Below are 12665 nucleotides of genomic sequence, written 5' to 3'. Positions count from 1 at the left end.
TAGCAATATTCATTTGCTTTTTTATTTTTTATTTTATTTTTTATTTTTTTAAAGATTGATGAAAGGCTAATGACCTCTTTATTGGAGCACAAACTTTCCTCATAAAAAGAATGAAGCAAAACTACTTACTAAGTTAGGAGGCTCTTAGAATTCGAACTAGTAAGGTATAAAGTTGGAATTCTGAGTTTCATGAGTGTGGGCCAGGCTTATTCAAAATCTTTCAAGTCCCACACTATGCATTGGATAGGCAAACTATGGCCTGCCATTGTATGGACCACTACTCTCTTGCAACTTGAGCTGTAAACAAAATGCTTATCGTGAAAACCAGAATGACAGGCCCAATTAACTTATGGACCAAATTTATAAGACCAATGAACAGATCAACACACCATAGCCACGCATATTGAGGGCCCGTTTAGTAGAGGAGTTTGAGTAATATTGTTTGTATTTTTTTGAGATACGTGTGAGTGAAAAATTGTGTAAAAATACGTGTAATGTTGTTTAAAAACTGAAAATGAGTTGTTTAACAATTCTACCAAACAGGGCCTGAAATTCACGGACTACATTAGAGTATCAATTCCCATCATACTTGAGAGAGATTCCTCATTCTAGTAGACAAAAATATTTGGGACCCAGAAAGACATTGGTCCCTACTCGACTATTTAAGCCATAGGAGAAAAATGTTGGTCAAGTAAATGCACCTAACTTCATTTCCTTGATAATGTCAATTACTTTTGTTTTTAGGCAAGAATTTATGAACCTAATAAAGCTTGAAATGGTCCCCTTTCAATTTGCACCACACATCCACAACCATCAAATAAAGTTCATTCCTGATAATTATGGGAGAGCACAAAGTTCCAGCAAGGAAATTGGAAGGTATTTTCTATGACTTGAGACTTGAGAGTGGGTAGGGCCACTTTAGCATCAAGAAGCACGTTTTTACCGATCACCGTCTTTTTCCAAAGTGAACTAAACCGAAACATACCAAAGAAATGACCGTAACATTTACGGTTAAGGTTTGCACACTAGATGACTCGACTAGACTTCTTCATCTGCTACTTTGTTATCATTTTTGGCTGGTTCTCAAGTTATGGCCAATCTTTCTCCCACACTCCTCGGTCCACTTATCTTTTTGACTGGCTCTCAAGCCATGGCCACTCTTTCTCACACTCTACCCTCAGCCTCAGCACTACCAATCTTGCAACCAAAAACCTTTACTTCCAACTCCATCAAATGCTGTGAGAACCAAAGGGAGACTGTTAAGCTGTCCAATAATGGGTTGGCTACTTTTCCTGAGAAGAATGATCTTCGTAGTTCAGCTTCTGCTACTGTTCGACCTCCTAGGCCTCGCCGGATAATCCTGGTCAGACATGGACAGAGTGAAGGGAATCTTGATGAGACTGCTTACACACGAATTGCTGATCCAAAGATTGCACTGACAGAGAAAGGAATAGCTGAAGCTGAGGCATGTGGGTTAGAAATTAGAGAGATGATTGAGCGAGACAAAATAGAAAATTGGAAGGTCTACTTCTATGTGTCTCCCTATAGAAGAACACTCGAAACTTTAAAGAGCCTAGCTCGTGGATTTGAGCGCACTAGAATTGCTGGCGTGAGAGAAGAGACTCGCCTAAGAGAACAAGATTTTGGTATCTAATCATATCATCTAAAGCAAAGATATAACACCATGTTTTCAAACCTTCTTTAGAACTCTTGAAAGTATAGTTTGATTTTCAAACATGTATTACCAATTCAATCATGAACATACCTTCTAACTGTAATTTTTTCAATTCAAAGAGAAATTTCTTGTAATTGATGTTTCACTTGCGCTTATCCATGATAGGCAATTTTCAGGATAGAGAGAAGATGCGATATGAGAAAGCTATCCGCATGCTCTATGGCCGTTTCTTTTACCGCTTTCCCAATGGCGAGTCCGCAGCTGATGTTTATGATAGAATAACAGGTAATTTTGTTAGTTGACAATCATCGTCTTGTCAAATTACAAGAAAAGGTTTCACTATCTGTATCAGTGCAACAGGGTTCAGAGAAACACTGAGATCAGATATTGATATTGGACGCTTTCAGCCTCCAGGCGACCAAAATCCAGGCATGAACTTAGTGATAGTCTCCCATGGTCTAACACTTCGAGTATTTCTAATGAGATGGTACAAATGGACAGTAGAGCAATTTGAGCAGCTAAATAATTTGGGCAATGGAAAAATAATTGTTATGGAACGAGGCTATGGTGGAAGGTAATGCCTTTTGCCATGTCAACAAATTAAACCATGTTTACATACTACAAATTCCATATATCTTTAGCAGTTGCTATATATCTCCTATTATCTATAGGTACAGCTTATTAATGCATCATTCTGAAGAAGAGCTAAGAGGCTTTGGATTATCAGATGATATGCTAATGGATCAGGAATGGTAAAAACTAGTATCTTTACATTCCCAAATTCTTGACTGGTGATAAAATCCTAGATATTACAGGTTATTATAGCTATTTTGGCTAACCTTGGTCTTTGTTGGCTTTTGATAAGGCAAAAATTTGCCAGACCAGGTGAACTAAACTACGATTGCCCAATGATGAATTCCTTCTTCACCCACTTCGCTGATGAGGGCTGCAAGACCTGAGTTACGGTACAGTAACAAAATTATTAGCACGTCACAAGAAAATGAAAGCAGGAGCTTTACATCGTTATAACATAAAATAGATAAGCATAGCTGACTAGGTTTTCGGTTAAATCACTACCTCAATGTAAAAGAGGGAATCTCCTCAATGGTCTTGTGTGGAAACCAGAAAGCTAGTGTTCTCTATTCTTCCCCCCTATACAGCATTAGCTCAGAAAATTGTGAAGTTTATCAAGTCCTTGTGTCTTTGATTAGCGTTTTGATAATTATAACTCGCCCCTGTGGCATCAACGACCATACCAGCAAGTGGTAGACTAAACAACATAGAGATTAAGTCCCTGAATTGAAACTTCCAAGAATGATTCCCCGCTCAAGTACATTAAATCATGTTTACTTTTGGCTACTCAATTAGGTTCAGATGACGAGAGGCAAGCATAAACATGTTAACCGTCAAGTGAAACCGTAATTTGCATTCTTCTATTTCACCCTACTAACAGGATCCAAGATGATATTCTGATGTCTCCTACAAAATGATTCAGTGCATTGCAATAACAATCAGAAAAGACTAGATCTACCAGTCTATTGTAAACATTCTACAAAGTAAAACAGGTAAGTAATCTATTCAATAAAGAGGAGAAGGGGGGGGGGGGGGGGGGGCGCCGCGCAAGTAATCCATCTGCTCCACACATAATGCAATCAATGGAAGGAGTACCATATTTTAATGTATAGCTTCATCAGCATTGAAGTGTCATTCAAGAAACATTAATTCACATAAAGTTCTCAGAAATTAACCAAACCAGCAAAACCAGGCAAAAGAATGACACTTACCTGCATTTGCTTCTACAATTATGACTATATGAGCCTTGTCCAATGGGAATTTACAAATTTCAATCCTTCCTTGCCTAAAGAAAAAGGCACCAGTATAGCATGACCATAATGTAAAACTCAAATCTTCCTTATAGACGGACTTCAGAGGTTTGATGCTACTATGCAATAACATGGCCTCGAACACGAGACTTGGTGGTTATAATAGGCAAATACTGGTTTTTGTAATATTGTTCTAATTTTTCGGCAAAAACAGGTATAACTCGTAAATAAAACAAAAATCAAATTCACTTGAAGAAAACGATAACAAAAAGAAAAAAAAAATGAAACTTTTCATTGATTTAATTAATATATTTCAACGGCCAACAAAAGAGGCTACATCGACCAGAATTGGCCACAAGAAAACATATATTTAAAATGGAAAGTCAAAAATGAGAAGCAACCACTAGACTTCACCTAAAATTCAAAAAGAAAAACAAATGAGAGAATGCAAATCCAACAAGTGCTGGAATACAAGGAGAACTGCAGGGTTTGGATGCTTTCCTGCTGAAAATGAAAAAATTTCATCAGGTCCAACATATTTCTGTCTACCTGCAGACGCACCCAATGTGATGGAAAAAAAAAAAGGGGCACTGGGTACTAACGTTACGAAGGTCTTTTCCTAGGAGATGAATCCTCTTCTCCTTCCCACATTGAAGAAGGATTTGATTTTACATCATATTTCCCTTCTCGTTGGTATTCATATGGGCCTCCTTCTCCAGATCTTCTAGGTATGTCCCCTATTCGGCTGTCAATGCCCCCCCTGTTGAAATCCTTAGGATTCCCTCGGCTGTGGAAATCATCATTATCCTGATAACGAGAATTACGTGCCGCCACAAAACCTTCAACATTATAACGAATCCGCTTAATAGGTTCATCCATATCATTACGTACTCCAACATTACCTGACCGATATTTATAAACATGCTTCCTTCTCTCATCATTGTTGCCACCATACCTTAGGCTGCCTCTACCAACTCCATCCATATCTGACAATCTTCCAGAATACAAAGGTCTGTAGCTCCGCGGGGCATCCACCAATTCAAACCTGTCATGTTGATCAAATCTCCTATCTATAACTGAAGTACGTTGATTGTATCCATGCTCCCTGAAATGACCGACTCCTTCCCTCCTATCTCCAATCCATCTTGAGTTATGAGGTGGGGAACCACGACCTCTTCGCATTGACCTAAATCCTACCACATGATCTGCCAAAAAGCCAGGCCGCTGGTAAGGTGACCGCTGTCTCTGCATCCTGATCTCAGATCTGAAATTAGGGGATTTACTTCTCTGTCTGAAACCTGAATTACCAGAAATAGGAGACCGAGTTCTAGATCTTGATGGAGATTTTGTGCAAAATTGATGCGCATGAGTATTCCCTCTTCTTTCAATAGGAGAAAAGCTTCTCTCTCTCCTGGTTGGAGGATGTGAATGGTTAAAAGAAGAATCACGGAAATTACCAGGTAGTGGCCCATATCTCCCCCTAGGTCCCCTCCCATCAACTTGAGGACCATATCTTACAGACCTGCCCCTGCCAAGAGTCATGCGTCTATATGGGCTGATCTCTCTAGCTGGTCTAACATCCACACGCATACCAAAAGCCTCATCCCTTCCAACTGGTGAACGACTTCTTAGAGACCGATGCGAACCATTTTCTGACACAACATGACGGAAATTCATTGTAGCATGATAATTAGGAGAATGATGACGTTTTTGGCCCCTATAGCTTTCTGGTGGATCAACCCAACGGTCACCTCCCAGATCTCTATTGTAAGCATGCCGAGAGTATCTACCCCTACCAAAGAATTCGGCAGATCCAGATTCCCTTTCAAATCTAGGAGTTAAACCATCAGCATCACTGAATCTGGGAAATAATAAATAAAAATAAGAAATTAGCCAAAAAAAAATCAATCTATACCAGCTAATCTAAATGGAATACCAAGCTAATATGAAAGTAAAAAGTCACAGATAGTACCTGCTTCCTTGCAAAGATAGCCTATCTTTTCCAAAAAGCATATCACGTGATGGTCGTACTTCAATACGCGACCGCAGATCCCTCTTAAACACTCCAGATTCAGCCATCCTTGCCTCAGTATCCTCAGCATCAAATCCATCAACACAATCACCATCAATTTTCTTCCAGCTGCTGCCATCTCTAACTCCAGTCTCCGTATCTGAAAAATTTTTATGACACTCCGACTGCTCCCATCCAGACATTTTGAAGTTTATACTAGCTGATTGGATTGCTTTCCTCATATCATCTCCCCTTGCATCAGTCTCATCAATTCTGGTCACCTTGCTGGTACTTACACCAGGTTTGTCGTCCATACTGTCACTTGTCCCAACAACATTGCTTGCATCTTTCCCTGTAAACTGTCCTCGCAAGTAAGGTATGGTAGTTTTGACTGTGCTTTCCTTTCCAGATCCTGCCTTAGTAACTTCTGTCAATAATGAGACACTAGGATGAGGTTGAAAGCTTGATTCCAGGGTATTCTTCATAACTTGATCACCTTCACAGCTCAAGGTGTTAGTGTTGTCAGACCCATAGTCCACATGTTCAGCTTCTACATCTTCACCATCATAATCTTCCCAAGTATGCGAAATGGATTCCCTGACCTCCCCATCTTCATACTGGGAATCATAATCCATGTCTAGTTCACTTGTTTTTTCAATTCCAGCTAAATGCCCGTCATCATGACATACGTCAGAAACATAATTGTTGTCCAAAGGTTCTTCTGGAGCCACCTTATCAGAAACATTAACAAGATCATCAGAATAACCAGATGGAGCGTGTAACACTGCCACACTTTTTTCAGAGGACTTGGGTTCCCCATTATCGAGATGCATTTGAGAACCAGTTTCAGTATTATCTTCAACAGAAACTTTGCCTTGTTGCACCTTAACATCCACAATCCCTGCAGGTTGACCTCCAACCAGTATAGCAGAGGTGGGCAACTCTACACAAATGTCAGAAGATTGAGGACCCACTTCATCGGAGTTCACAGCAGAAATTTTCATTGCATTATCAGAAGACCCAGATTCTTGTAATTGACCAGCCTCCAAGCCAACTACATTGGTCGGTGCAATCCTACTATCAAGAATGGAAGCTCCTTCAGCACCCTCAGCGTCTACACCATTAATATTCTCATTCTCACAGGTAGAATTACAAGGCAAAGCTATGGGCTCCTGCAGATCAACCTTAGTACCAGGGGAAATAATTTCACCTGTCTGAAAACCAGCAGTGTTGTCATCTACACTCTTCATACTAGTAATATCAACAGAAGCTGCATTGCTGTTATCTTCAGATACAAATGTGCTTGTACAATGTTTTGGTCTAGTATGAGTGAACCCTGAACAAAGATCCAAGCTGCCAACCTGATGCAAAGGTAAAGTTTCACTGCTTACTGAAGAGCCAGACGTTACAGACTGGGCTAAAGCATTTCTATCTGCATCAGCAGATGTTCGCAGCCCAAGTGCATCATCAACTGGAACCAAGTCAACAGATCCAGACTTAGGGCTAACACCCTCTAAACTATGAGAGGATTGTGTTCCATGAACTGAAACCAAAGTTGGAGCCAAATCAATCTCAGAAGAAAGTTGCCCTTTCTGCGAGCAAATAGCACTATCAGTATCAGTGCACTGATCCAATTTATGCTCCTCTACATTTAATTTTTCTGTTTCTTGTTCCATATCTCTTGAATTAATTGACAGTGTTTCCTTTTCAGCATCACATTTAATGCTTCCAATTTTCTTGTCTTCAGAGTTCCCAGTCCTATCACTACAAGTACTTTTCCCATATTCAGAGACGCCAACAGCAACATCAGTCTGAGAACCAGAACTCTGACCATCAAAAGGGCACTCCCATGCATCCATTACTGTATTTAAATCCCAATGCAACCTACCATCTCGTGAAGAGGATTCCTGCATTCCAACCGTTCCCTCATCACTCTTGCTCAAAAGATCCTTTGACGTAGCCATAGAAAGATCCTGCAAGGATGTACCCTCCATTGTATGTCTTTGAGGCAGACAATTTGAGGATGAATTGGCAGTTCTTGAGGAGGCAGCTAGTTCTTCAGCAGGCATGATGGAAGTACAAGAACCACTTCCTTCTTTAGAAATTTCAGCAGAACTTTGGTCTTCCTTGGAAATTCCCTTTGACAAAGAACATGATTCACTATTCTTAAAATCTTCAAAAGCACCCTCACACACAAAGGATTCTTCCATTCCTGAACCCTCCTCAACATGGCCATCATCTCCTCCAAAACTGTTACTACAGGCAGCAGCTGCAAGTATTGAGATACCAGAGAAATCTTCGGCTTCATCAGGTTTATCACTTGCCCTGACCAGGTTCTTTGCACCAATATCAATTTCGGTATCAACTATTCGACCCAAATCATTCATGGAACTAGAAGCTTTAATTGCAACAGATCGTGATTTGACCAATGGATTGGGATGAAACTCCTCACGCAAATCATTTTTACACTTCAAGAGCAGTCCATTCTCCTCAGAACGTGGAGAAGGGACTCTAGGTGGCGGAGATGGCGATCTGAACATAAATCTCCTTTTCTTGATTGGTACATGTTCTACCTTTTCACTGAAGCGGCACCCAAGAACACTTACACCAAGCTGCCAAATAGATCAGGAAAAGATATTATCACTTCTTATCACATGGGTATTTCTGCTGATAATAAATTGCTGAAAGAATGTAAGAAAAACAAACAGTTTAGCATGTCAGGCTCACCTTCTCAGATTCAGAAACAGGCATGTCCACAGCTTTGGGGTCCTTATTGACTAGCTCTGCAATATTTTTCAAGCTTCTTGTCAGTGATTTCCTAGCTCGCCTTGATGAACTCCTATTTCCTTTCGTAATATTTGCCCAAGTCAAATCAGAGTTGACAAATCTAGTAAGTTCCAAACCAACAGCACCCGGCATGCTACTGGTTGATGGCACCCTCCCATTAACCAAAGGCTTTCCGCCGCAGGCTTTACAGGATGCCGTCGCGCCTTGTTTCTTGCTTATCTCAAGAGTAGAGGTAGACACCCCAGTGCAGGAACACAAGCTAATCTGCAAGGCAAAACAAGATTCATCCATATATGTGTTGAAAACCCTTAAACACATCCACAATCATTGTAAATCCATATAAAGTTTCTCTATTTATATCTGAATGACAATGTGTCACGATGCAATGACAAAAAAGGATCCTTAATGCCCACCATTAGAAGGGAGCACTCATTGTTGACTAATCAGAGATGGAGAAAGTCCAGAAGCTTCTCAGACTACCAGCCTGTGAAACATCCAAGGCTTAGGTCAGCACCACCCAGCACCAAAATAGTGTAGAAATTTATATTAAAACACTTAAAACAGTCCAAGAAAAATTGTTCACTAATGAGCACATTAATTTGATAACAAGACTCCACAATAATGGCCGCCTTAACTGCAGACTTTGGCTTTCACCACAGCCAACTGTTGCAATTTGGGATAATGGGTTCTACAGAATGAACAATGAAGAGACCATAGACAAATTTCAAGTAACATAGACACAGGGGCAAACACCCATGTCCTGAAAGAAACTTCTCTTTCATTATCAACAAATTTCCTATCCGATAAAGTGCTGAATCTGAGAAAGACCAGCAGGTAGCATAGACATAGTTTTAGAATAACAATTCCTTGATTCACAACCAACCAGATAGAGACAGAGCTGAACATTGTGACGAACACAAAGAGGGGCTCTATCTCTCTCTCAATTCGTATCAAAGTTGCTAGATGCATAATAAAAACAATAACCCTATTTGATTTTTTTTAGCCTACCATCCAGGGACTAAAACCAAATACTCCATCTTTTGATCAAGCAACCCTGGATCGTGGCGGTGGCGGTGGTAGCGGCGGCCTCATTACTACCACTGAAGTCGAGGTCGAAAATTTCTCAAACAAAATTTTAACATAAATTTCATGAAAATCAATGAATCAATTGAAGCTCAATGAGAAGAGAATCGTGCAGATCTAATCAGATCAATGGGGTGTTTAATTTATGACCCACAAAAACCCTATTAAATCTACTCCATACTACAACAATCAATCAGCGTTGATTTGATTTGATTTGATTTGGATTTCATCATCAACGTTTTTCAAAATCCAACGGCTGTGAGAGAGTGCAAGATATAGATGACACATTAAACGACGCCGCAGAGATTGTAGGTCGTCCACTCGCACAAAAAGGGCCCTAGATAGATCTAGAGGCAAACCCTAAAAACCCCCATATGAGAGACTTCAGAAAATCTTCAACGAGTTTTCAAACTCCAAAATCCAATACTTTCTTCTCTAGTCCGGTAGATCTTGCAGCGTTCGGCGGCTTCGTCAAGACAAAACCGCACCATCGGCGCTACGGTTACCTTTTTTTTTCCGGCAATCCAAACAACAAAACAACACGATAGAAACACACAAACAAACACATACTATAAATCAAGGCTAGGGTTTCAGTTACCTGAAGAATCAAAAAACAAAATCACCACCTCTTCCTCTTGAAAACACAATCAACCACAAATAAAAACCACAGATCCTTTTGCCGAATCCAACCAAATCGAACCGAACGGCACTCGTGGAAAAACAAAATATCAATCTTCAACAATCTTCAACAACAACAATGACAGAGAGTCAGAGAGAGAGAGAGAGAGAGGCGCACGAGACTTAGGGCTTGTTTGTTTGTATGTATGAAAATTCTCCTCTTCTTTTTCCTTTCCTTTCTTCCTTTTATAGCGAGAGATTATTCCTTTCCTTCCTCTTCTTCCTTTATGGAATCGAATTGTGATTTGTGAGAGAGAGAGAGAGCACCCCTTTTCCCTTCTGGATCTTTCCTCTGCTATTTCCTTCCACAAAACAAAATCATTTTTTTGTTTTTGTTTTTTTCGTTTTCCTTTTCCAATACGCCAAACCAACGCCGCGCAGCACAAGAGAGAGATCCTTTTTCCCTTCTCTCCTTTCCTTTCCTTTCCTTTCCTCTCTTACCCTTTTTATTTTGTGTGTGTGTGTGTTAATATGAACGCAAAAGCAGAGTTCCTTGACCACGTATTTATGCTATCTTTCATTCCCAAATCACCCTCCGATTTTTGCCCCTTTGTTTCCCTTTCTATCCCTGCCGAAAACGGTGCTAATTGGTGGAGGAGTTGTTGTATTGTGTTTTGGTTTAGGACTCAATCACCACGAGTCAAACTCGACACCCACACACGCCGATTATGACTGTTGGGCAATCCAACGGATCCGGATCCCTTCGCCTTTGACTATTAAGGCATTTTTTAGATATTATTCCATGTACTATACAAAGGGCAATGGGCAATTGGGGCTGCCTTTTTTTATTTGAAAATATATTTCCTATGTTTTTTTTTTTTTTTTGGACGAAAGAAGATAGATCTTTCTTTCTAATAAAGGCTCCTTTGGATTCCCAATTTTCTCTAGATAGTGACAAGTTTAATTCATTGCTTTGAAACTATTGGCTTTTTCTTTATTAATTAAAGGGATTTATTATAAGATTTGTATATATATATTGGGGGTGTTAGTGACATTGACCGAAAATCATCATTACTATTTTACACCACAATTTGAGTGGGGGGTTAGAAATATAAGTCAATCATCAATTGGCCTAATACGGGAAAATTTTGGGGTTTAGGGACACAAATCATAGATGATCTAGTTCTACCATAATCTCTCAGCTCTATTCAGGAAAAAAACAAATGAAGGATCCCATATCTTTTTTTTCTTTTTTCTTTTTTTATATTACAAGGACCACATATCTTTGATACAATTGCATTGCATACAAATATTTTATTATTATTATTCCAATCATACGGTCACTTCTTTTATTTTTGGTAAAATTGAGTATCTAAGGTAGAAATCGATAAAATATGTTTAGAAATAATTTTCTCAAATTTGATTACAAGACTTGTAGTTCAGGTTATGTGCTATTAATCCAATTAGAACATGGAATAATATTACATTATACTAGTCGCTAACCCGTGCGATGCACGGGATAGTTAAACAAAATTTATACACATTTACTTTTATTGGTACAATCATTTGAAAATAATTCTAACTAATACCCAAATGTAAGAGACACATTGACTTACTATTTAAAGTAGCCTTCTGAAGAATTTACACATATTGTGCAATTGAGCCTTAATTTCTCATCAACAATAAAAACATGGAAATTCAAAACATGGAAAGAAAATAAAAATTACAATAATTAATTCCATTATCTTTCATGCTATACTTTGTAATTGTACGAAATTAAGTCAACTCAATTTAAGTAGTTGTAATAAAATTGGCTTCTACTATTCTCTATTCTATAGAGATATGAACATATTGGATTTCTCAAACAATTACCGGTATTGCAATAAAATGATTTATTATTGAAAATAAGAAACAAAGAAAATCTGTCTATAGATAAAATATAATAAAATTAAAGAGATAAAATTTTCGGAGGACAAAATATTATAGATAATTTTAGAAACAGATTATACACTTAAAAGGATTAGTAATTTATAGCAATTACCCCCCACTATTAGTATACAGATACCAAGTGCGGTCGTCGTAATCCTTTGAAAGAACCTTCCCCAATTGGACCCTATAAAAAATAAAAAAAAAACAAAAAAAAAACACCCAATTAACAAAATTGATCCAAAAGGGTCTAAAAAGCACACAAAATCAATTCAAAAAACAAAAATATGAGACAAAGTAATTACTTTCCGCTGCCAATGAAATCGTCTTTTGTATTGTTGTTCCAAACTGCAACACTTATCTCTCTAAGGCCTTCAATTAACGAAAACACAAACTTTTCTTGGAATATCGGAGTATTATGATCATCTATACGCACAAAAAAAAAAAAAAAACAAAATCAGCATAACTCACTATAACTCTATAGAATCCTCAAAAATATAAAGATAAATTAAAGGGGTTGAATTTGATATTTACGTTTGGAGAGAGAGTTTGCAGAAACTGTGGCTTTATATTTCTTAACTTGAGAGAGGGGTAAGGTTGCTAGGGTTTTGAGGGTAAGGTTGCTAGGGTTTTGAGGGTAAAGTTGCTAGGGTTTTGAGGTGTTATAATATTTTTATTTTTATTTTTTATTTTTTAAATATTGTGCTGACGTGGAAAATTGTGGTGCCAGCAGAGGCTTCGG

General features: G+C 38.6%; 2 protein-coding genes across 5 annotated transcripts; one reads left to right on the top strand and one right to left on the bottom strand.

Moving 5' to 3' along the window:
* The first annotated feature begins 1031 nt into the window (after positions 1-1031).
* LOC126708974 (phosphoglycerate mutase-like protein AT74H) lies at positions 1032-2866 on the top strand. 2 transcript variants are annotated; one of them, XM_050409030.1, is made up of 5 exons: positions 1032-1646; positions 1841-1960; positions 2036-2249; positions 2353-2427; positions 2541-2866. In XM_050409030.1, exons 1-5 carry the CDS (start codon positions 1091-1093, stop codon positions 2632-2634), a joined length of 1059 nt encoding a protein of 352 aa, XP_050264987.1. In that variant the 5' UTR covers positions 1032-1090; the 3' UTR covers positions 2635-2866. The 2 variants fall into 2 exon arrangements, with proteins under 2 accessions (XP_050264987.1, XP_050264986.1); XM_050409029.1 differs by having other exon boundaries at positions 1036-1646; positions 2347-2427.
* Positions 1840-10510, bottom strand: LOC126708973 (uncharacterized). Of its 3 annotated transcripts, none has more exons than XM_050409027.1 (6): positions 9978-10510; positions 8710-8780; positions 8237-8560; positions 5471-8121; positions 4101-5359; positions 1840-3154 (listed from the first exon to the last, which is right to left on the bottom strand). In XM_050409027.1, the coding sequence occupies exons 2-5, from the start codon at positions 8710-8712 to the stop codon at positions 4102-4104; spliced, it is 4236 nt and encodes a 1411-aa protein (XP_050264984.1). In that variant the 5' UTR covers positions 8713-8780; positions 9978-10510; the 3' UTR covers positions 1840-3154; position 4101. The 3 variants fall into 3 exon arrangements, with proteins under 3 accessions (XP_050264984.1, XP_050264983.1, XP_050264985.1); XM_050409026.1 differs by lacking the exon at positions 1840-3154 and adding an exon at positions 3766-4002; XM_050409028.1 differs by lacking the exons at positions 1840-3154; positions 8710-8780 and having other exon boundaries at positions 3766-5359.
* Between the last annotated feature and the right edge of the window lie 2155 nt (positions 10511-12665).

This window comes from Quercus robur, chromosome 12 (genome assembly GCF_932294415.1).
Source record: "Quercus robur chromosome 12, dhQueRobu3.1, whole genome shotgun sequence".
Lineage (NCBI taxonomy): Eukaryota > Viridiplantae > Streptophyta > Magnoliopsida > Fagales > Fagaceae > Quercus > Quercus robur.
This window is presented reverse-complemented; position numbering and strand designations above follow the sequence as displayed.

Excerpts from the sequence above, each read along its gene's own strand:
- LOC126708973 (XM_050409027.1), bottom strand. Across the intron at positions 8,122-8,236 it reads CTGTTTCTGAATCTGAGAAG|CTTGGTGTAAGTGTTCTTGG; the intron begins GTGAGCCTGACA and ends TCTATTTGGCAG. Across the intron at positions 5,360-5,470 it reads CTATCTTTGCAAGGAAGCAG|ATTCAGTGATGCTGATGGTT; the intron begins GTACTATCTGTG and ends ATTATTTCCCAG.
- LOC126708974 (XM_050409029.1), top strand. The coding sequence starts at position 1,091 with ATGGCCAATCTTTCTCCCACACTCCTCGGTCCACTTATCTTTTTGACT. Across the intron at positions 1,961-2,035 it reads TGTTTATGATAGAATAACAG|GGTTCAGAGAAACACTGAGA; the intron begins GTAATTTTGTTA and ends TCAGTGCAACAG. Across the intron at positions 2,428-2,540 it reads ATGCTAATGGATCAGGAATG|GCAAAAATTTGCCAGACCAG; the intron begins GTAAAAACTAGT and ends GCTTTTGATAAG.